We start from the raw sequence: 25024 nt of genomic DNA, 5'->3' as shown, positions 1-25024 counted from the left end.
TTCCACACGTAAACCACCCACTGTGTTAAAAAAAAGTTACCCCACTTGTCTTTTAATGTCTCTCCTCTCACCTTAAAACTGTGCCCTTTTTAGTTTTGAAGTTCTCTTATCCTAGGGAAACGACAACTACCATTAAGGCCTATCTATACCATTCAAGATTTCATAAGCTTCAAAAGGTCACCTCTCTACCTCCTACACTCCAGTGAAAAATGTTCCAGCCTAAACAGTCTTTCTTTATAAATCAAATTGTCCAAACTTGGCAATATCCTGGTAAATCTCTTCTGAACCCTGTCCAGCTTAATAATACCCTCCCTATAACTGGGCAACCACAACTGGACACAATACTCCAATGTCCTGTACAACCTCAACAAGAATTTCCAACTCCTCTATACTCAAAGAACTGAGCAAGGAAAGCAAGAATGTTACATGTCTTTTTAGCCACCCTGTCTACCTGTGACTTCAAAGAATTATGTACCTGAACCCCTAAATCCCTCTGCTCTACAACAGTACCCAAGGTCCTACCATTAATTATGTAAGTCCTACCTCTGGTCGTACCAAAATGCAATGCCTCGCATTTATTCACATTGAACTCCATCTGCCATTTTTCAGACCATTAACCCATTTGATCAAGACCCCTTTGAAATCTTAGAAAACCTTCTTTGCTGTCTACTATGCCAAAAAATGTGGTGCTGGAAAAGCACAGCGAGCAAGGCAGCATCTGAGGAGCAGATGTTTCGGGCATAAGCCCTTCTGCTTGACCGATTTTTTCTAGCGCCACACTTCTCTACTCTGATCTCCAGCATCTGCCTGTCTACTATGCCATCAATTTTGGTGTTATCTGCAAATGTACTCATCATGCCTTCTATATTCTCATCCAAACCATTCTTAAACTGTTCATTTATTTCTAAGATTAAAGAGATTTGGTGGTCTCAAGTGTAATTACTCAGCCTGCCTACCTGTATGCAAGTCCAATATGATTCAGCTTGCCAGGAAATGGACTTTGAGAGAGAGGATTTCTAAGATATTCTGCGAAAACTCTCAGATGCAGGTAGTCTGCTAGCATCTGAAAGTGCCTGTGTGTGGCAGAAGGATGAATGTGTTTATGGTTCAGCACACCAAAATGTGGGTGGAAGTTCATTCAGGAACTGAAAAGACCAAATCATGAGGACTTAAAATGAGCCTAGAAGATTCGCCTAGCTTGTGCTTGAGTGAAGACCTTGAGTAATACTGTGAAAGACTGCTTTGGGATTACAATTATCAGCTTGGGCGGCACAGTGGTCAGCACTGCTGCCTCTCAGCGCCAGAGACCTGGGTTCAATTCCCACCTCAGGCGACTGACTGTGTGGAGTTTGCACATTCTCCCCGTGTCTGCATGGGTTTCCTCCGGGTGGTTTCCTCCTATAGTCCAAAGATGTGCAGGTCAGGTGAATTGGCCATGCTAAATTGCCCGTAGTGTTAGGTAAGGGGTAAATGTAGGGGTATGGGTGGGTTGCGCTTCGGCGGGGCGGTGTGGACTTGTTGGGCCAAAGGGCCTGTTTCCACACTGTAAGTAATCTAATCTAATCTGAAAAGGAACAGTAATAAAATGTCAGGAACTAAAAATCATTAAGAAGACATCTAATTGTTCCAGAATAAATCTGAAGGACAGTGTAATATTTGCCCATGAAGTGGTTTATTCAGTTTTGCTCAAAATAAGAATAATGATACTCCATTCTATCATTTAAAATACCAGTTCTAATACCATTCCTCAAATAAGGGCAACAAAATGGTCCTCATGAAGTACCCTTGATCATTACTTACCAAACTGGAAAGATCTGTAGTAATGGCAGAATGAATGCCCTTCCTCCTGCATGGAGCATGCTCAGTGATTTTAAGCCTAATCTGGAGTCTGATGCATTGTGGAAACTCACTGCCCAAAGGACAGTTGGTACAGTTCCTGGAGCTTGCTATAGTAATGACCTTAGGCTATCCTCCTTGTTGCAATCAATTTCGTTGACCAAGAAATGTGCACAGTGCTGGTTTACAAAATATAAAAGGCAGGTAATGTATTACAGATTAGAAATAACATTTTTTTTATGATGTGTTTGGTGCTGTAAAACGAATTGCAATTTTGTTTTTTTTATTCATTTTCTTTTGCAGGTAGTTCTGAATTGCCTACTGTTTACCAATTCACTGCTTTACAGGATTCCCCAATAGTGGACAGTCAAATTCAAAACCATCATTCAGGTTAAAAACAAGCTTTTGATTGTGAATTACTGTCTACCCTTATTACATGTTAAAATGTTTCCCATTTTGTTAGATTACTTCAATAATTCAGAAACCTGTTTCCTTTCTAGATGACATGGTTTGTAACATTTGTGGTAAAAGGTACAAGTACATGTCTAGTTTCTGGAAGCATAGAAGAGATCATGAAACAAAAGGTGAGCAGTCAGATACATCCTGATGTAATGTACTTACATTGAAAGTATGCTTCCAATTAAAGGTGCGGGCCTCTTAACACCAAAAGTGCCTGTGACTGGAATAAATTATTCGTTCTGGTACTCCTGTGACTGTGGAAGGGGAGGAAGAGAGTGAGGTTTCTACAGAACAAAAAAATTGAAGGAATTGTGACGACATGTGTAAAGGGACTGAAAATGATCTCTGGTAAATTTGTATAATCTATCACTCTGGCCTGATTGGCTTCCTTCCACTGCAAAAACTGGAAATACGATTGGAAAATGCTGATGACTGCTCAGTGAATTAGGCTGCAGTGATGAAAAATGAGAATCTTTCAGGTCCATGGCGCCTTGTCAGAACTGGAAGATGTTCGTGATTAAAGTCTTTTCTTTGCCTTTTATTATTTGATTAATCTCTTTAATAGAAAATGATTTCATTGTCTCAGTAACATGGGAAGCATCACAATCTATGATTTGAAAGCCATATGAACAGTTAAGGAATTTACAGCAACTTGAATTTAGAGAGACCCTCTAACACAGGAACCATCTCAAGAAAGCACTTGTATTTTGACCTCCTCATTGCTTCAATCCAGACACCGGTATAAGCCTTGAATGCCATAGCAGATCGGAGTAGCTGCCTTAACGTTTAAGCAGATTTTGTCATTGAAGAGCCTGACATAACTGAAGTTAATTAGAGGGGGTTCAAAAAGAAAATTTCCACTTACTGGTGTTATACCTTGGTCAAAGTTATACCAAGAGGACAGTCAAGTGAGTGAATTAAAGAAAAATCACAGCTCCAATGTCACAAATGTGTCATTGGCTAATGCATCTTTAAGCTGTTTTATCAATTGCCTTTTGTGTCTGACGATGTGAAGTGTGAGGGTATTTGCTCAAAATTCTAAATGTTGACATTCACAGAGCCCTGGATAGTGAAGCAATCTGTGCTCTGTTATAGCAGCTGGATATTGTCTAGGCCTGGGATGACAAGCAGTATGTTAAATGTATTCCCTATAAGTGCTGGATACTCTCAGATAAAAGATAGCCCTCCACTATAAAGAATTCCTCCACTAAATATATTTTAGGGTGGTGGGGTCTAAGGGGAAGGTCAGTTTTCAGATGTTATATTGGACCAGCTGTGCCAAGTTTGAGGTTATGAGAACAGGGCAGAGGACTGGTACTGTGGGATGAGGAGATCACCTCCTGAGCTCTCCACTTTTGTAATCATCTACAGGTTGTGGTGGTGAAATACTCAACACTTAATGTGATTGCAATGTTCAAGAATCTCCGTATTGTTGATTTATACTAGTTCTCATTAAACTTCACTTCAGATACCAGAAATAAGTATACTTGGAAGTTTAAGTTAATGTTTTAATAGTACTGTACAAGTCAAATTTGAGGAGCGGATAGGATGAGAGAAGCTTCACCACAACCTGAGTCCATTCTGAGGACAATGGCTACTTCAACCATATTAATGCTTACTTATGCAAATTTAGTGAATTCCTGTTTTTTAATCAAAGATAATATAGTGTCATACTTCATATTCTCAGTGAAGAAGATCTGTTTACATCCATTTCCTTTTTTTCCATAGGGAACTTCTGTTTCATATCCTATCTCTGCACTTGTGGGTTCTTGTGAGTGATAGTGTTCCTACTTCTGGGTCAGAAGGTGTGGGTTCAAGTCCCACCCAACCCAGATATGTGTTATAACATTTCTGAACAGGTTGATTTAAAAGAAAAGGCATGTTTCAGAGGTAGGAAATCAGTTCACACAAATACAACCCAATTAAGAAAACTGGTGCTCACTTATAGGATGCATCTTAGTTATTGCATTTAGTTTGCATAGATATAACACAATTAAGAATACTGTGCAGCAACATTGCAACCCTCACTTTAACTTTAATTGCAAGACTTAAGTCAATTAGAATTAAAGTCAAGTTGAGAAAGCCAGTCAAAACGTTTACCAGTCCTGACGAGACTTTTTCAAGAAAGTTATTTTCAGAGGTTTCATACAGTTTGTTTGTTAAAACATACAAAAGAAAACACAATGAAACCAGTGGATTTAGTCAGATCTCAGTGGAATGCTAGCTTGCAGTTTCTGGCTGATTAAGCACACCCCTCTTGATATCTTCTGGAAGTTTTCCTTTTGTCTTCAGTTTTTTTGACTGCACCAAACCACTAAGAGTCACCATTGGCGGCCATTACATGACCAAAGGTATCCTGAACTTTTAATGGGCTTGTCATTTGGACAGCACATGTTCAATCTAAACAGCCTCTGACAGATTCTTGATTTGTTTCTGCAAAAGTGGTGATCATCATTGGGTGGCACAGTGGTTAGCACTGCTGCCTCACAGTGCCAGAGACCCGGGTTCAATTCCCGCCTCAGGCAACTGTCTGTGTGGAGTATGCACATTCTTCCTGTATCTGCGTGGGTTTTCTCTGGGTGCTCCGGTTTCCTCCCACCGCCACAAGAATGTGGAGGTTAGGTGAATTGTCCATGCTAAATTGCCCGCAGTGTTATGTGAAGGGGTAAATGTAGGGAATGGGTCTGGATGGGTTGCTCTTTGGAGGGTCTGTGTGGACTTGTTGGGCCAAAGAGCCTGTTTCCACACTGTAAGTAATCTAATCTACCCGATATCACTTACCACCACTCCTGATTTGTTCCTTGAAATGTCAATCGCATATCTGTTGTACAGCTTCTTCTTGGAGATCTTTGAAGTTGGTAAGCTACCGAGCTGGGTGGCATTAACAGAGTAATCTTTCAGAGAATATTCTAAAGCCTATCAGTATTTTTTAGTTAAAAGAACCTTTGGTGACTCCACAATAACTGTTGAAACCTGAAATAGTTAACTCGGGTGATTTACAAAGGCCATACAGACTTCTTTTGTACTTCAAAAATGAGCAAGAATCATATTGTATTACCATACTTAAGTGACAGAATACCATTACACAATACAGCAAAATGCATAAAGCTTAAAATCACCTACAAAATTAACATACTCTAAGTTGTAAAACTAAACTATTTTAAAACATAACTCTGTCCTTGTATAAAAACTCTATACTTCAAAGCATTTTCTTATTTATTAGTTTGAGTTTACACTAGCTTGAGTCCCAAAAACAACCATAAAAACATCATGTTTTTGATTTTATTTTTGACCTGGGCCATTGGCTATTCTTCCTTACAGAAAGCATTTTGCAACTAATGATGTTTAAACAGATTGTTATTTAATTCCTCACTTATCATGGTGAGAACAGTGCAGGAGAGAGAGAACCTGCACAGTTACCACCTTTGCTGTTTGAATTCGTGTATCGCTGGGGGAGGATATTCCCAGAAATACATCCAGGGGAGTTATTTGGGTGGAACTGAGAAATAAGAAAGGGATGATCACCTTATTGGGATTGTATTATAGACCCCACAGTAGTCAGAGGGAAATTGCACTTTGGGGACAGTGACCATAATTCTATTTGTTTTAAAATCGTGATGGAAAAGAATAGACCAGATCTAAAAGTTGAAGTTCTAAATTGGAGAAAGGCCAATTTTTCTGGTATTAGGCAAGAACTTTCAAAAGCTGATTGGAGGTAGATGTTCGCAGGTAAAGGGACGGCTGGAAAATGGGAAGCCTTCAGAAATGAGATAACAAGAATCCAGAGAAAGTATATTCCTGTCAGAGTGAAAGGGAAGACTGGTAACTATAGGGAATGCTGGATGACTAAAGAAATTGAGGGTTTGGTTAAGAAAAAGAAGGAAGCATATGTCTGGTATAGACAGGATAGATCGAGTGAATCCTTAGAAGAGTATAAAGAAAGTAGGAGTATACTTAAGAGGGAAATCAGGAGGGCAAAAATGGGACATGAGATAGCTTTGGCAAATAGAATTAAGGAGAATCCAAAGGGTTTTTACAAATCTATTAAGGACAAAAGGCTAACTAGGGAGAGAATAGGGCCCCTCAAAGATCAGCAAGGCGGCCTTTGGGTGGAGCCACAGAAAATGGGGGAGATACTAAATGAATATTTTGCATCAGCATTTACTGTGGAAAAGGATATGGAAGATATAGACTGTAGGGAAATACATGGTGACATCTTGCAGAATGTCCAGATTACGGAGGAGGAAGTGCTGGATGTCTTGAAACGGGTAAAGGTGGATAAATCCCCAGGACCTGATCAGGTGTACCCGAGAACTCTGTGGGAAGCTAGAGGAGTGATTGCTGGGCCTGTTGCTGAGATATTTGTATCATCGATAGCCATAGATGAGATGCCGGAAGACTGGAGGTTGGCAAACATGGTGCCACTGTTTAAGAATGGCGGTAAAGACAAGCCAGGGAACTATAGATTGGTGAGCCTGACCTCAATGGTGGGAAAGTTGTTGGAGGGAATCCTGAGGGACAGGCTCTACATGTATTTGGAAAGGCAAGGACTGATTCGGGATAGTCAACATGGCTTTGTGCATGGGAAATCATGTCTCTCAATCTTGATTGAGTTTTTTGAAGAAGTAACAAAGAAGATTGAGGGCAGAGCAGTAGATGTGATCTATATGGACTTCAGTAAGGCATTCAACAAGGTTCCCCATGGAAGACTGATTAGCAAGGTTAGATCTCATGGAATACAGGGAGAACTAGCCATTTAGATACAGAACTGGCTCAAAGGTAGAAGACAGAGGGTGGTGGTGGAGGGTGGTTTTTCAGACTGGAGGCCTATGACCAGTGGAGTGCCACAAGGATCGGTGCTGGGTGCTCTACTTTTTGTCATTTACATAAATGATTTGGATGCGACCATAAGAGGTACAGTTAGTATGTTTGCAGATGACACCAAATTTGAGGTGTAGTGGACAACGAAGAGGGTTACCTCAGATTACAACAGGATCTGGACCAGATGGGCCAATGGGCTGAGAAGTGGCAGATGGAGTTTAATTCAGATCAATGTGAGGTGCTGCATTTTGGGAAAGCAAATCTTAGCAGGACTTATACACTTAATGGTAAGGTCCTAGGGAGTATTGTTGAACAAAGAGACCTTGGAGTACAGGTTCATAGCTCCTTGAACGTGGAGTCGCAGGTAGATAGGAAAGTGAAGGTGTTTGGTATGCTTTCCTTTATTGGTCAGAGTATTGAGTACAGGAGTTGGGAAGTCATGTTCTGGCTGTACAAGACATTGGTTAGGCCACTGTTGGAATATTGCGTGCAATTCTGGTCTCCTTCCTATTGGAAAGGTGTTGTGAAACTTGAAAGGGTTCAGAAAAGACTTACAAGGATGTTGCCAGTGTTGGACGATTTGAGCTACAGGGAGAAGCTGAACAGGCTGGGGCTGTTTTCCCTGGAGCGTCGGAGGCTGAGGGGTGATTTTAGAGGTTTACAAAATTGAGGGGCATGGATAGGATAAATAGGCCAAGTCTTTTCCCTGGGGTTGGGAAGTCCAGAATTAGAGGGCATAGGTTTAAGGTGAGAGGGGAAAGATAAAGAAGAGACCTAAGGGGCAACCTTTTCACGCAGAGGATGGTACATGTGTGGAATGAGCTGCCAGAGGATGTGGTGGAGGCTGGTACAATTGCAACATTGAAGAGGCATTTGGATGGATATATGAATAAGAAGGGTTTGGAGGGATATGGGCCAGGTGCTGGCAGGTGGGACTAGATCGGGTTGGGATATCAGGTCGGCATGAACCGGTTGGACTGAAGGATCTGTTTCCATGCTGAACATCTCTATGACTCTATAATGATTTCAAAATTATTGAAAAATATTTAATCCATGAGTATCTACAACAATTAAAGCATAAACTGAGCCTTGTGGTTAGTTCAACCAAGCAAAACTCAACTGTGAATATCAATGGCTGTAATTTCAAAAGGACATTTTTTTACTTCAGAAGTTCCCAGGTTCTCATCTTGAATGTTACATGAAATAATGCAGCAATATACTGGTTTGTTTAACAAAATGCCACCCGCCAACACCACCATCTGGTCAACTTGGTTGATCAGCACTGAGTTCCATGGTAGGACACTGAGCAGATCGTATGACATTATCTAAGTGATGCACCATATCAGTTCCAAGGGTTTTCTTTATATAAAAAACCAGCATTGCCCACCCCTTAAGTTTCTGTCACAAAGAAGGACAATGTTGGAGAACACCATCATTTCAAATTCATATGCAGTACTTTCCTTGGAATGTGTATTGCCTGATCACATCTTGAGTTTCGATGGCAAACACTATTGAGGTTTATTAACCTTTATTTGTCACTGATTTAAGCTGAAAGCTCACCATAACTTTTTTGTATTATCTAGAGTTGGATAGAGAAGTAGCTGTCAAAAAACTTTAAGAACTGAGTGAGAGAATGGATTCTCACTGCTTGAGGAAACACTTGAAATGCTGGTTTGTGTGCAATCTAGAAGCTTTCATGCAGTTGAATTTGGAGGTGAAATTGGTGCAGAGCAAGTCTGAGGAGTGTGATGCGGGGTGGAGCGAGCGCAAAGAACATTTAGAAGGAAGAGCTTTCTTCTTTGGCATGTTTTTTGAATATAGTCTGTGAAACATGACTGCATGGCCAGTACAGATGTTTTGGCTTATCTAACTTGATTGACATTTTGCATCAAAGTCATACAATTACCACCTCAAATCCTGTCTAATAGTAGATTTGGACATTGTACTATTATAGATCAATAAATTAAAATCAAATTTCAAGAAATAATATATACCAGTGTGTACTATTGAAGGATAGCAAGTGAATTCCAGTTCTATAACTGCAAAAATTAAATTGGGTTTCGGGGTTGCTCTTGGTTTCAGGGGCGGCATGGTAGCTCAGTGGTGAGCACTGCTGCCTCACAGCGCCAGGCACCTGGGTTTGACTCCAGCCTCTGGCAACTCTCTGTGTGGAGTTTGCACATTCTCCCCGTGTCTGCGTGGGTTTCATCCTGGTGCTCCGGTTTCCTCCCACAGTCCAAAGATGTGCAGGTTAGGTGAATTGGCCGTGCTAAATTGCCCGTAGTGTTCAGGGATGTGTAGGTTAGGTGCATTAGTCAGGACAAAACGTAAGGAAATGGGTCTGGGTGGGTTACTGTTTGGAGGGTCGGTGTGGACTTGTTTCAGGGTTGCTGTAACACATATAAATAAATGAACGAATTAAGAGCAGGAGTAGGCAACTTGGCCCTTTTGAGTCTGCTCTGATGAAGAATAAGATGATGACTGATCTGATAACTCCATGTTCCTGCTTTCTCTGTTAACCTTTCACCGCCTTGTTTTATCACAAATTCTTTACCACTCCATTAAAAATATTCAAAGAGTCTGTTTCTACTGAGGAAGAGTTCCAAAGACTATATCTTAAATGGGCGACCTGTTATTTTTAAACAGTGGTCCCCAGTTCTAGATTTTTTTTCACAAGACGAAACAGTCTTTCCACAACTATCCTGTGGAGACCTTTCTGATCAAGTCACCACTTATTCTTCTAAACTCCCAATGGGTACAATTCTCACCTGTTCAACCTTTCCTCTCAAGACAATGCACTCATTCTAGGCATTAGTCTAGTAAACCTTCACTGAAGTGTCCTAATGCATTTACATCTTTGTATAAATAAAGAGACCTATACTATATACAATTCTCCATCTGTGGTTGCATCAATACCTTGTACAATTGAAACATAACCTCTTTGCTTTTGTATTCAATTATATTTGTGATCCTTTGCTGTTATTTATATTCTGTCCAAGCCTGTGACTGCCACCGTCTTTGTACAATTAAATGCTTTCATCCCCTCATAATTGCCTTTATTAACTCTAAAACACTATTCTTGGAATTTCATTGAATCTATAGCAATTTGATTTTATTCCTACATGGGACGTAGGCATCACCAGGCCAGTATTTATTGTCCATCCTGAGAGTCAGCCATATTGCTGAGCATAGGGATTCACATGTAGACCAGACCAATTTAGGATTGCAGATTTCTTTCCTTAAAAATCATTAGTGAACGAGACGGGTTTTTACAACAATCAACAGTGGTTACATGGTTTCCACTCAACAGGCTTGTTTCTAATGGAACTCCATTTTCACCAGCTGCCACAATAGTTTTGAACCCATGTCCTCCGAATACTTATCCAGAGCTTTGGATTACTAGTCTAGCGATATCACCACTACGTCACCACCTCCCCTTAAATTGATTCATCCACCAATACCATAATCCACACCATATCAAATGGGTGAAATTTTCATCTTCTCTAGAGAGAACGTTTGACATTATTGGTCATATGTTAGTGCAGTACTGAAGGAGTACCGTACTGTCAGAACCATTTTTGGATGAGATGTTAAACTGAAATCATGAGATGCGGTGGGTTATCCTGATATCCTAGCCAATAGTTATCCCTCAATCAACACTAGAAAATCAGAATATCTGGTCATTATCATAATTGGGACAGCTTACTGTGCTTAAATAGTTGCCACATTGCAATAGTAGCTACAACTTATTCTCTGAAGTGCTTCAAGACATCCGGTGGTTGTGAAAAGCAAGACATAAAGGGCAAATTCTTTTCTGTGCTACAGCACCCTTCTGTCACTTCACATTGCATCAACCTCTCAATAACATTTATCACAAAAAGGGAAAACTATTTAAAGAAAACCTCTTTAGAAGAACAAGAAATTTCATGATTTCCATTGTTCATTGATGTACAGCCAATAAGTTGAGTTCTGAGAGCTGAAATGTTCATCAGTTTCCCAGAATTAGAATTGATTCAAATTGATTCATAGTTACCCAGAAGTGCTAAATATATTTTCAGTTATTTAAAGGGACAACATTTCTGAAGTTTAATTAAAGAATTGTTTGTAGTTTTACCATAAAAAAACATAATAGCAGAAATCTTCCTCTTGACTGAAAGGCTGTCTAATTCTGATTGTACTTTGTACTTTGTATTGTTGTTAGCATTGGTAGCATTCATTTGTCGGAACTGCCTGAATGTTGAAGTTGATGAAATATTGCACATAAATGTAACACAGACTGTTGATCAATGGAACTAAAATGATGAAAGTGTTTTTTATCTGCAGGAGAACTTGTCACTGCTTTCAGCTCTAGACCTGATGCTGCTAGTAAAAGTATCGGAGGTAAGATTCCTGGAGATTTAGAGTCTTAGTATAATGATACAGTATTGCTCTAACTACCATTGTAAGACTACACATTTCACTGTAACCCTTACTGATAAGAATGTGATAGGAAAGGCCCAATCACTTAAAGACTGAAATCACTAAAATGAAACATTTTCAAATAGTTGCTGTTGCAAATAATTAATAATAACTAAGTACATTTCTCATACAATTTTACATCAAATCACAGATTTCACAGGTGCCTCATTGAGAGAATTGAAGATGTGTCTGAAATTGTCAGGCATTTCATTAGCAAAGTGAATAGTGAAAAATGTTCGGCACCATCAAGAGAGGCTTATGAATATGAAACATCTCACTTCTGCAGGCTATTATGTGGAAGATTGTTCAGGCATAATAAAGACATTAAAAATATTCTTAGTAGCATCTTAACCTTAAATTGTGCAAATTCCTTCCCTTTGTGTTTAACAGTTCAGAACAAAGGAAGAACTATAGATTTCAGTGTGCAATGCAAAACAGATCTATTTACTTAATTACCAAAATAATTTTATTTATTTTTTTCACTTATGGTTGTGGACATTGCTGGCTAGGCCGGCATTAGTTTCCTATCCCTATTTACTCCTTGAGAGAGTGGTGGAAAGATTCCTTCTTAAATGGCTACGATCAACCAGAGTGTATGAGATGGTGAGTCTGAAATTCAGGCATTTCATTAGCAAAGTGAATAGTGAAAAACAGTGTTTAGGCACTATCATTGAGCAATGATAAGATGCTTGGCTGTAATGTGCGTTGGAGAAAGAGTAGCAATGCTGTAGAGGGTTGTAAGAGAGACTGAGGGTGAGCTAAGGACAGCTGAGATTTGTGGCCTGTTCTTTAAATAGTGACTGGGAGAGGAATGTGCAGTTGTAAGTGCAAACTATGACTCTCTTTTGTAAGAGAAGCATTGTGAGAAGCATTTGTTTGTGGCAACTGTGCCAGTATGTTGACAGTGAGGAGCAACCCTGAACTGTCAGCACTTGACTGGGTATACTACTAGGGTTCGAAGATGGTGCCAGTGGCAGGGATCTCAGAATATCCCAGCTATAGTGAGCACTTTCACCTGCATTGTGTGGGAAAATTGGTCTAGCATTCGATGAGATAGTTGGTGGGGTGAGTCTTTGATGGCACAAGTGCTTAAGAGAGCTACCTAGGCCCTGCAGAGAGAAAACCTTCATGAAATCCATGAAATTGACACATAGCTGGTGTCTGGTAAAATGCAGCCCTTGGTATCTTTCAGAATCAGCTTTTATTAATAGAGGGATCGAGGTCCGGAACCATGAGGTTATGCTACAGCTGTACAAAACTCTAGTGCGGCCTCACTTGGAGTATTGTGTACAGTTCTGGTCACCGCAATTTAAGAAGGATGTGGAATCTTTGGAAAGAATGCAGAGGAGATTTACTAGGATGTTGCCTGGTATGGAGGAGAGGTCTTATGAGGAAAGGCTGAGGGACCTGAGGCTGTTTTCGTTAGAGAGAAGAAGGTTGAGAGGTGACTTAGAGACATATAAGACAATCAGAGGGTTAGATCGGGTGGACAGGGAGAGCCTTTTTTTTTTAAGAATGGTGATGGCGAGCACGAAGGGGCATAGCTTTAAATTGAGGGGTGATAGGTATAGGACAGATGTCAGACGTAGTTTCTTTACTCCGGGTAATAAGGGTATGGAATGCTTTGTCTGTAACGGTAGTAGATTCACCAACTTTAAGTACATTTAAGTCATCATTGGACAAGCATATGGATGTACATGGAATAGTGTAGGTGAGATGGGCTTCAGATTGGTATGACAGGTCGGTGCAACATCGAGGGCTGAAGGGCCTGTACTGCGCTGTAATGTTCTATGTTCTATGTGTTAACGAAATAGTAACAAGGATCATGTCATAATCTGAAGCATCAACTCATGATAAATTGTGACTCACTCATTCATTTAATTGCCCTTCAGTATAATTAAAATGAAGTTGAAATGTAAATAAAATCATGCAACCTTTGCCAATTAACTTCACTTATTTACTTATTAACAGGAATGCTGTTTTCTTCTGCTTCCAGTATAAAAGCTTTGATTTCACAGAAACTCTTTGGCAAGTTGTTAGTTCTATTTTTCCAAATGTTAATCTCCTCTAGCATACACAAAGAGGAAATGTTGAATTTCTTTGTCTAGTAATTTCTGCTTGTGCAGAAACATTTGCTGGTACTAATACTTATCAGTTTGTTTTTTTTTAAAACACCTCTTTAAATCTTTTTTCCATGTTTTAGATAGATTTAAAAGATTATGTCCTCAAAGGGAAATTAATCCAGAGTCCGGATTCAAACCAATTATGATGAAGATGGAAAAAGCTAATCCTGCCAGTAAGCCTCATAAACTGAAACTGCATTTCAGTAAACCTTAGCTTGGATACTTAGGATTTTTTTTCCATAATCTACGTCAAATGTATACTATCTTTGTATCCGTTTAGAAAGGCAACAGTTTCTGAAAGATTTGCTCTTGATACAATTGATCACATCATCCTTCAACACCGTGCCTCCATTGTACAGCTTAGCTCAGTATATATACTTTCATTTCAGTCTTTCCAATTAAACTGTAGCAGGCAGTAGTTTCTTTTCCAACCCCTGCACTCTTATCTCTAGAAAGAAGCATGAATTTGGTAGTAGTATCTCTCACCCCACCAACCAACTGACTTCCTCATCTGCAAGCTCCCCCCTCATGAAAGCCAAATATATGGTCATTTTTGTCGTATTCACCTTGCCTTCATTTTTCTCCAGCTAAACATTTGAAATGTCGAAAAGGTTAACGGCTTCACCAATTCCATCAGCCTTCTCCCTGCCTTCAGAGTGAACCAAACCATTTGTAGTGTCAGGATGTTAACTGACCTTGAGCTGAACTTTCATTCACAAACTGCCCACCTTTATCTGGAATCAAGTTCTCCTCCATCTCTGCCTTAGCTTGCTGAAATTCTCATCCATACAATTATCATTTTAAAAGAAACTTTGTTCTGTTTGAGCTAATCTCCCAACTTCCATAAACTTCAGCTCATTCAATTGTTGCTGTTGGTTGTCCCACACCCAGCCTTGTTCATTAAAGCTTTCAATCCATGCTGACCTACCTCCCCAAGTCCCCAGTTCTGCATGCTCTGGCTCTGGGATGTTATTGCCCCCAATCCCCCTTTTGCCTCACCATAGGAAGTAAACATTTAATTGTCTAGTCCTCAAGCTTTGAAATTCGATCTCCATCTTCTCCAAGACTATTCTTAAACCCAAGTTTAATCAGCCTGCCAAATATCTCCTGGCACAGGGTCTATTTTTAATTTCAAGTCTTACATTTCTAATTTTATCTGTATCAAATAGTTATGTGAGAATGCAGGATGTTGTCATCACTCCAAAAAGTGATTTATTCGTTTTTATAATGTGGATATTGTATTGAAAAATATATTTTAAATTTTCATTTAAGAGCAGTAATTTACAAAGCTTTATCAACATTTATACAATTACGCCAGTTACTATTTCAAATTATTCTGTCACCAGAGTGTAACATAAATTCAGGAAACAAACTGATCACATGGCATCTGTGCAAGCGAACAACTGAGATTAATATTTCAGGAGAAAACAATGGTGAACAATAAACAGACCTAGGCTAGAGGGAAAACACATCACAGCAAAAATGAGCAAGCTGTAAAGAACAAGTGTCACTTCTGTGAAAGGTTTTCATTTGAAATGTTAATTAATTGTTTTCACCACAGATGGTGCATCTCCTAATTATTTCCATCTTTCTGGTTTTCTTTCAGATTTTCATCATTTGCCACAGTTTGATTTCTGCTCATACAGAAAGTGGCCTCTTTCAGATTCATGGCAAGAGAAATTTCACAACAAAGGATGCAGTTCTGTGGCCATCAGGCCATCAGTTATAAAGACCGAGGAAGCTATTCCCTATTGTAAGTTCTATAAAGTAAATATAATTTCTCTTCAGTAGCCATTGGCATTGATTTAAAAAGATGACGTTAATAATCTATTTTGGATTATTTGAGTACCATAAATCCTAATGAAACGTAAGGTAATTGACAAATCATCTTATGCTATACGTTTTGGCACTGAAACTTAAGCTACAGCTTTTTCACTCATCTCCGTTAGTGCCAAAACTTGTCTCAAAATCTTTAAAATGGAAACAGACCTACAAGTTAACAATAAAATACCACACATGCCTAGTGATCCCAAGTCCGAATTATTTTTTCATTGCACGTTTCTGAGACTGCAACTTACCTCAATGGCAATGACTGCCACAAATCAAGAAGTACGATGACTTTTTTTTTTCTGGTTGCACTTTCCTTTGCACAAGGCAAAAAGGACAAGTGTGTAATTTTGAATAGTGCACAGTACCCAACAGTGTTTGATTAAGACCAGTTCTGTGTTTATTAAGTTTGGCCCAAGTAGCTTTCCAATTGTATCATTCTTCAGCAAACCGAGAATTGGATGTGTCATGTTTTCCTTGCATTTCATTCCAGAAAGACTCCTTAGTGTATAAGGTCAGGATGATACCCTTGCTAATCTTGTAGCTTCTTTGGAAAAAAAAGCATAAAGTTTTGTGTCATAGATCAGTGTGACTGCTTACACCCTCAGCAGTACCTAGTAGGTATCTTGATATGAGCTTGACTAGTTTAAGCCAGACTCAGCTAGCTGCACATTCACAGTTGCCAAAGTCAGCATTGGCTGCAATAATGAAAATTCATGATCCAGAATAAATTTGATGTTTTGCCTTGCACTTTTCTAAAATTATCGTGAAACCATTCTCTGTGAAGAAATTACACAATTGGGGAAAATTTATAGTAAAGTACCTGTAGCAGCCGTCCAGTAAATGAGAATAAAATCTAATTACTTTTCCAAGCATAGTAGTGACTTGAGTAAGTAAAAATATTGATCACGTTGCTGTTTGTGGGAGCTTACTGTGCCACATTTTCTACAATGCAACAATAATTGGTTGTAAAATACTTTGGGACATCCTGATGTCATTAAAGGTGCTATAGACATGCACGTCATCTTTCTACCAGGATACCAGGATTATTTATTTTTAAAGATAATCCTTTGGAAGAAAGTAAAAAGTTAGAAAATTTAATACTTACAGGATTCACTGCACAGATGAAAATAAATGATTATTTTAAAATCTGAAAGAACTGCGGTTATTGTATATCAGAAACCAAAACAGAAATTGCTGGAAAAACCGAGCAGGTCTGGCAGCATCTGCCAGAGAAATCAGAGTTAGTGTTTCGGGTGGAGTGACCCCTCCCCTCGCCCCCTCCTGACCTTTATCAGCAATTTGTTTTTCTTTGTGAATGATAATTTGTTGTGTGGCTAGAACATGATGAAGAACTTTTCTTAATTTCTCCTGGACATTTCTCATTCTTGGAAGTTTCACTGCAGACTTAAACAAGAATATGCTCAGAAATAATAAAACTCACTTATGAACTTACAAATATGAAAGTCATCAAGTAAATGCTCAGCCTAAAATTAGGGAAGTCTTGCTAAAACAGAATAAGACACTAGTTAGACCACAGCTGTAATATGGTGAACAATTTTGGAATAATATACTAACGTTGGAGGCAGTCTTGAGGAGGTTTATGAGGTTGATCCCAGGTAAGAAAGGGTTTCTCTTATGAGGAAAGTTTGAACAGGTTAGTTTCAAACTTACTGGATTTTAAAAGAATGACAGAAGAATTTGTTGAAACACAAGATTCTTAGGAGGCTTAACAGGATTGATGCAGCGAGGTTGTCTCCCCTTTGTGAGAGTGTCTAGAAACAGAGGGATTAATCTTAAAATAAGGGCTCACACACTGATTATTTGATTTTGATTTATTATCATGTGTACCTAAGTACAATGAAAAGTTTTTGTTTGTGAGTGGTACAGGAAGATCATAGTAAGCAAGACCATAGAGTGAAAAAAAACACTTGGGCAGAGTAAGGCATACAGGTTACACCGCACAGGACTTACATTAGACAAGATCGGCATTATTTGATGTTAGAGTCGATTCATCATTTTAATGGGAAAAAGCTGTTCTTGAATCTGCCGGTGCAGGTGTTAAAACATAGATAAGAGGGATTTTCTTCTCTGACAGGAGAGTGAATCTCTGTAATTCTTTACTGCAGAGGGTTGTTATGTTGTAATGCGACAAGCTGGTGGCAACACTTGCAGTGTGCACAGATGTAAGGTAATGGTTTTCTCTTCAGGGATGACACCCTGCTCTGAATGCATTGAGCCTGCGATGCCAACCATCTGCCTTCAAATTGGATCTCATTGAAAGCCCACTCATTTGGCCATAATTAATATTATTGATAGCGTGAAGCAGTCGTGGCCATTACATACTTTGCATAATTGCCCCTGTCATGTGAGGTATGTAACTCCTTGGAGACTCTAACTTAAGCGTTTGATCTGGCTTTGTAATTTCTGCTTTGCATTGAATGCCAGGTATATAAAGCATTGATTTGGAGCTGTCATATTCTCATACCTAGCTGTAATTTTGCAATGACATGGTCTGTGATGTTCATTGGTATTTTGTTTTGGAGTGAGTTTTATGAAGGTCAATGTGGACGTGAAATTAACTTTTCCAGCGAAAATATCTGCAACTACATCTGCATAAGCTTACAAAGCTCGGAGATCCATGTGGAACCATTGTCTCCTTGTGAAGATGAACCCTCCATGCCACACAATGCCATCAATTGTCACTTCATATCAATGGACGTGAGGGATCAGGAGTACTGTTATTGAAATACTGTTGTATTTCTGACATTCTGTATAGCTTCACAGCTGATCTGGAACCAGTGCTCAGAGGATTTCTTGTGGTGTTCCTCTTTATAAGACAACAGCATTGAATAAGGCATCAATTGTGCAGACGTGGAAGAGTTGTTGTCGTGACCCCGGTGAGTGAGTACGAAGTGCATAGGACAAGGAAGGGAGGATGAAGTGAATGAGAGTTTTTGAGTGCAGGTGCTGCATGTCATGGTGAGAGTTATGGTCTGTTAGCCTTGGTGATATTACTGTGCAGTGGCAGAATTAGTGAGTGTGAGGTAGCAGAAAGAAGATGGTGGCATTTACCTTTTATGGAGAGTAGACGATCAATGAACTTTCTGCTGGAAGTTCTGTTGATCCCAGAAAATTGCACTGACCTGGGTCGCTATCTGGGTCCAACTGGCTGAGTCAGGTGGGTAGTCTCCTTTGCTAGTCTACAGGAACAAGGATGGCCCTGTTCTCCACCCCCACTGTTGGCTAGGTTCCTATCAGCGAAGTGGGTGCCAGCTTCTCATCCTGGGACATGTCCTTTATGATAAAGTTGGAGTCACAGTGTGGCAACCAGTTCCCAGCTTGCACCATTCAAAATGCTGCACAGCTGGAGTTTCACTATGGCATCATTGACACGAAGGGTGCACAGTTCCTGCAGTGACGAGCACACTGACCACTGCTGCTGCATGAATGAATACTACGGATGCTAGAGAACCAGGATTCATCATGAATGAGGTGAGCAGCAGAAGATTAATAAGAGAAAAGTCTTCATGAACCATGACAGAACAGCTGCTGTGAGACACCCTGAAAATAACATTTAGTCTAACTATGGGAAAATTCAGCCTTGTGTCTTAAAACTTATTCAAATGAAACATTAATTTTCCATTGTGCTCCCCAATAATCGCAAAGAGGTACCTTATCATTACTCAGAAGCTGGATCTAGCTGAAAAGTCAAGCTTAATAAATTTCCCAAGCGTCAGTTGTTTCCATTGCTTTATGATTTTGATACTTATATCTATACTGCCCTGCCATTCTCTACTACTACTTCATGGACCTTGCCTACTGCAAACTTCTCGTTGGAAAGAACTGATGGAAAAGACCAGTTGGGCAGGGGAGCAAGGGGAAAAATAGATACTGATTCTGATGGGGAGGGGAGAGGGACTTGGTTGGAAGTTATCCAAGAGAAGAAGACGACATTATCTGAGCAAATGTATAGAGAGAAAGATTGTTGAGGAAATTTGATATATAATAAGGGAAATTAAAGGCAAGACCCAGCTTGGAGAATGGTTTAAGTGAAAAAGCTACTGGTGAAAGACATAATCTTCTGTTCCATTAAAAGCCAGTTAGAGGATTCCAGAGGAACGTGGTGGTCCCAGATCATAGAAAACCTTCATGTCTGATTCACTGTGAACTCTGCTTCATGAGATCCCCTAACTGCTATGTGGAAGGTATACGCTGTGTAGATTAATAATTAAAATTTTTACAAATCCAGGTATAATGGGAAAAGTCAGTCCTCCATCAAATTTCAACATTACCTCAAGCGATCACCTCCCTGCATTCCAACCAAGGCCACTTCCAGGTAATAAAGACTATAATTCTTACATTGCTCTATTCTGTTTGTTTTGTATGAAGTGTGCACAGTTAAAGCTTTCTGAAAGTTTATTTGGGGTTACAAGCTGATAAGTTACATCTTCGTACGTTCTGAGAGCTATATGCTCTCTAAATGCATATCAAGTAGGTAACAGCTCTAAAATATTTCATTCATGTATTCTTCAGATTACTTTTTTTCGTGTGATTTTTGTGGGAAGAAGTACAAATACAAGTCCAGTTTCTGGAAGCACATTGAAGACCATAAAAACTATGGTTAGTATGGTACACTTGAATTTCTTAAGGAGGGAGAGTTGGAGTCATTTTGGAGAAAGAGGAACGGAGTAGTGGAATATAATGCAGTATCCTTGAACTTCTGGCCAGTGGGATCAGAGACCTTTATTAAATTTTTTTTGTTGCTTGTGATTTTGTTTAGATGTTTGAAGGGACGGTTTCATACCATTCCTAGCCGACCTATACATCATTCCCTTTGCAAATGTTATTTAAAACTGCTGTCAATATCATGACTCACACCAGGTCCCTTTTTACCCATTTTGTCTGAGTTTGCTGACCTGCATGGGTTCCCAATTAAATACTGCCTAGATTTTCTAATCCTTACTTGATGTTTTCTTCCAGTCTTAACTCACTGACCCCACTCCTGTTGCCCCCAACATCGCTGCTCTACCAAATGTGGCATCGAGCATTATTATGGTGTAGCTTTAGCAGTCTTCTTTTAAATGTGCAGGTTAGGTGAATTGGCCATGCTAAATTGCCCGTAGAGTTAGGTGAAGGAGAATGGGTCTGGGTGGGTTGGTCTTCGGAGGGTTGGTGTGGGCTTGTTGGGTTGAAGGGCCTGTTTCCACACTGTAAGTAATCTAATCTAATATCTAATCTAATCTAAATCTCTCCATTAATAACTGATTGAAACCTACCTTTTTAACTAGGCTTTTTGTTCCAAGATCATCTTGCATGCTTCTTGCCCAATTTTGTTAAAGTTTGTAAAGCACCTTGAATTTTTTTTATTGTTAAAGGTGTTGAATAAGTAGAAGCTGCTGTTTCTTCAAGAAAAATATTTTGGGTGTGCATGTTAAAATTATTATTCTTAGCTTGATGGAGTATAATATTGTTTGTATATGATGCATTATTTATGCTAGTTTATTCCTTCTTGGAATTGTTCCTTCATCCTCTTGTTCAGCTTCAATTTAACAAAAGGATTCATGCTAAATTCTTCAACTGCTGATTTAAAAAATAGTTCAAACATTTGTTTAACACTCTTTGCCACGTTGCCTTAAATTTTGCTTGCTTTGTTGAACTATCCCTGTGTTTTCCTTTTCTAGTTGTTGATAGTACAGTTTCAGATCAAGGCTGGAATCAAATAACTGGATCACAGCTGACTGAGAAACCAGCTGATAGTGAGTCTACTACAATTGAAACTAATTTTAATGACCTGATTTTATTCCAGGTTTTGGTATAGTTTGCTAAAAGCGGGTAAATAAAGTACTTTTCCATTTTCTTAATCTCTGCCAGCATCAAGCTGTCCAAAGACCAGATTTTTTTTTTAGCTGTGCTCTGCAGAAGAAAGATACTCCCGAGTGTTTTACTTCTAAAGTTTTTCATTTGTTGGCTCTAAAAATAGAATAAAGCAGCTGATACCCAAACTGCAATTACAAAATAGGATACCAGACTCTTAATAAAAAATTACATTGAGGAGAAGCTCCATTTTCATAAATGTACAGACTAGCAAAAAATTCTGATTTCTGAGGAAAGGTCACTCGACCTGAAACATTAACTCTGATTTCTCTCCACGGATGCTGCCAGACCTACTGAGCTTTTCCAGCAATTTCTACTTTTATCTCGCAAAAGTGTTGGCAGGTTATGGCATACTGAATTGAAATTAAGACATAACTAGGGAACATTAAAAATATTTTTCCCTTGGATGTAATCATCATAGTCTAATTCACTGACGTTTCCTCCTGTATACTGGATTCCTGTTCAGAAACACATCGAATGATTTTCTCAACCAAGTGAAACCGGGGATTAGAACCTGGACCTTGGAAGAAGATTCGTGCTCAGGGTGTATCAAGAAATATCTGTGTGTTAAAAGGTTCATGAAAAATATTTTTCAAAGAAATTCAGACTATAAAATGAACTGAAAGAATGTAATTGTTTCTAATTGCTAAGGGTCTTAACCTTTGGCAATCTTCCATTCCATTGGGTAATTTGTGTTTTGAGAATTGTTTTCACTGTGTAAGTCAAATGACAGTAATAAGCAGTGAGAAGTAGATGTGCTATTTTCGTATGGCTCTATAGATTACGTTTTCTTAATTCACCAAATGGTGTGTGAAGGATTACATGCTGCCTTATGTCTGCTGTCTTTTGATAATTACCAGTGCTGCACAATGACTAATTTCACTTCAGAAGCAAAACAAATAGATTCTCCCATCAGAGTTCATTTGTTCTGGAGAGGCCTATACTTTGAACATCTTTTGGTTCCAATTTGTACACTTGTAAACATGAGGATGTTACACATTTGCCTTTTCTCTCTCTCTTTTCTATTTATTTCCATGGATTATTCATATTTCTATAAATTAGCTTCCTTTGCTCTTAAGTGAGTGTACTGGGAATTGTTGCTTGTTTGCAAACTTATTGCCTCTGAACACCAATTTAATCTCACTGGTGATGAGGGATTTGACTTCTCCGAAAATTGGATCCATCTAGAAACTTTTACATTTCTGCAAAAACTGGATTTATGTCACTCTCAAAGTCAGTTAAGCAAATTCAGTAACTTCCTCTTGATGTTGTTAAGTTCATAAAATAGTGTTTTTTTTTGTGCACATGCTGACGCTGAATTACTGCTTCATCAGTTTTTTTAAATGACTATGGTATGATGTAAATAATATAAAATAGTAAAATGTATTCTCTTCTACAGATACTGAACAATTGGTTAGAAAAGTTATAATTGATGACCAACATTATAATTCACTGCCTATAAGAGATGACAAACAGCAAGTGCAGACTGCCAACAGTAAGTCGCATAATTATTGTCGTGTTCACTCTTTCTTTATTTAAGGCACATTTCACCTTTTTGTCTGATCCATCCTGTCAGTGTACGCAGGTAAGCTTTCTTACTGAATGATCCTGACTTTGGAGTGGTTCCAGAATTTGTATGAAGTAGACCAGGATGACTGTCACCCTTTTGGAATTTCCCAGTGGCCTCACATAGTAAAATGCTCAGTGTTTATTCTGCACCATTTCCTGATGCTGCGTTCTGCTGGGATTGACAAGTCATCAATAAATAGTCACAAATAAATTCACTTCCAACACAGTGAAGCATCATTGCAATTCAAGCATCTCATTAATACTCAAGTGTTCTGTACATTACAGCCTTGAGCAAAATCTCATCTGGAAACTCAGTTGACAAAATTATAAGTTGAAGTCACCAGAATCCAGTTTCAAACAAATTATAATGACAATATTAACCAATAGTCTTTATTGCTCAGTCTTTTGAGTATAGGAGTTAGGACATTATGTTGAGGTTAAGGATGTTTTGCAGGGTGAAAGCTGAGAATGCAATCACGCAGAATCAATATGGTTTTGTGAAAGAGAAATTGTATTTGACTATTGGAGTTCTTTTGAAGGAAAGCAAAGTAGATAAGGAGTACTTGCTGATGTGATGAATTTGGATTTCCAGGACACATTCAACAATGCCACATTAATACTGTATAAGATGGTATAAGAGATAACAAATGAGTATGGATAGAGTTGGTTACACAGCAGGAAGCAGTGAATAGGCAATACATAGGTCACATTTATGTTGGTAAGGTGCCACCGGGATCAGTGCTAGCAGCCCAACTATTTACAATCTCTGTCAGTGGCTGAGGTGAAAGGATCTAATGCATTACTGAGCTGTGCTGAGAAATGTAGCAAAGTAAGTTGTGAAGACAATAAACAGTCTGCAAAAGGATATCAATCAGTTAATTGATTGGTGAAAGTAGTTGTCAGGTGAAGCATAATGTGAGAAATTGTGAACTTGACTGTTTTGGCAGGAAGAATAGAAAAGTGATATGTTATTTAAATAGAAATTTCAGAATGCTGCTGTAAAGAGGGAGCTGATATTCTGGTAAACGAAATGCAAAATGTTTGTGAACAAGTGATTGGGAAGGCAACTGGAATATTATCATTCATTGGAAGGGGAAAAGAATGTAAAAGTGGGGATTTTTGCAGTAATTGCGTAGGGCATTGTTAAACATAAAAATGTGAACAAAATAAGAACTAGGAGGAGGTGACTTTACAAAATCACGGCTGATTGGATTGTGGTTCCTACTTAGCTGTACTGCCCATCGCCAATACCCTTTGACTCTCTCAACTGGTGAAAATCTAATTCCGCCTCAAAGTATTCAGTGACCCTGTCTGCTCTGCTGCCTGGGAAGAGAATACCAAGAGACTAATAATACAAAGATGATGATTTTTCTCTGAGGATTAAGTGGGAAACTACTTACTTTTAAAAATTGTCTCCTGGTGTGTAGAGTTTTGGTTGACTTTTTTAAAAAAATACAACATAAGCAGAAGTGGTTCAGAGAAAGTTCACTCCACTCTTGGGATGACTGGGTTATCTTTTTAAAGAAAACTTGGACAGGCTTGACTAGTATCCATCTGAGTTTAGAAATGAAAGGTAATCTTCTTGAAACATGTATGATTCTGACAGGCTTTTACCTTGGGGGTTACATTTTTTAAATGATACATGTCTTTTTTTTAACTGAGAGAAGGAAAATATTTTTCTCCTGAAGGGTTGTGAATCAGTGGAATTCTCCTTCCCAGGGTATTGTGGAGACGGAGTCCTTGAATATTTTTAAGGCAGAGTTAGATTCTTGACTGACCGAAGTGTGAAAGGGTTTATGAGATAGGCAGCAAAGTGGAGTTGAGGCCACTGTCAAATCCGTCATGATTTTATAAAATGGTGGAATAGGCTCAAGATACTATTTGACCTACTCCCATTCCTAATTTCAATTTGATTTTGTGGTGTTTGCACGTTTAGGAACTTTGGTAAGTGTTGTTTAGTCTAAGCTATTTGAATGAGGACCTGCCTCATAGAAACCAGCTAATTTTCTATCCCTGTTTTGAGAGGCTACCAGCATTGCAAGTTCCTGACATCT

At 38.9% G+C, this 25024-nt stretch overlaps 1 protein-coding gene across 12 annotated transcripts in view; it reads left to right on the top strand.

Annotated features, from left to right (window-relative positions):
• The window catches only part of LOC140469287 (uncharacterized), a 97173-nt gene that overhangs the window by 32202 nt on the left and 39947 nt on the right, over window positions 1-25024 (top strand). For all 12 annotated transcript variants that reach the window (XM_072565636.1, XM_072565637.1, XM_072565640.1 and 9 more), the window contains exons 5-13: window positions 2140-2226; window positions 2337-2420; window positions 11440-11496; window positions 13778-13870; window positions 15304-15450; window positions 19777-19863; window positions 20061-20147; window positions 21209-21283; window positions 22801-22896. In XM_072565636.1, coding sequence (XP_072421737.1) covers window positions 2140-2226; window positions 2337-2420; window positions 11440-11496; window positions 13778-13870; window positions 15304-15450; window positions 19777-19863; window positions 20061-20147; window positions 21209-21283; window positions 22801-22896 — 813 coding nt within the window. The remainder of the gene's footprint in view (window positions 1-2139; window positions 2227-2336; window positions 2421-11439; window positions 11497-13777; window positions 13871-15303; window positions 15451-19776; window positions 19864-20060; window positions 20148-21208; window positions 21284-22800; window positions 22897-25024) is intronic.

The sequence above is a fragment of the Chiloscyllium punctatum genome, chromosome 49 (assembly GCF_047496795.1).
Source record: "Chiloscyllium punctatum isolate Juve2018m chromosome 49, sChiPun1.3, whole genome shotgun sequence".
Lineage (NCBI taxonomy): Eukaryota > Metazoa > Chordata > Chondrichthyes > Orectolobiformes > Hemiscylliidae > Chiloscyllium > Chiloscyllium punctatum.
This window is presented reverse-complemented; position numbering and strand designations above follow the sequence as displayed.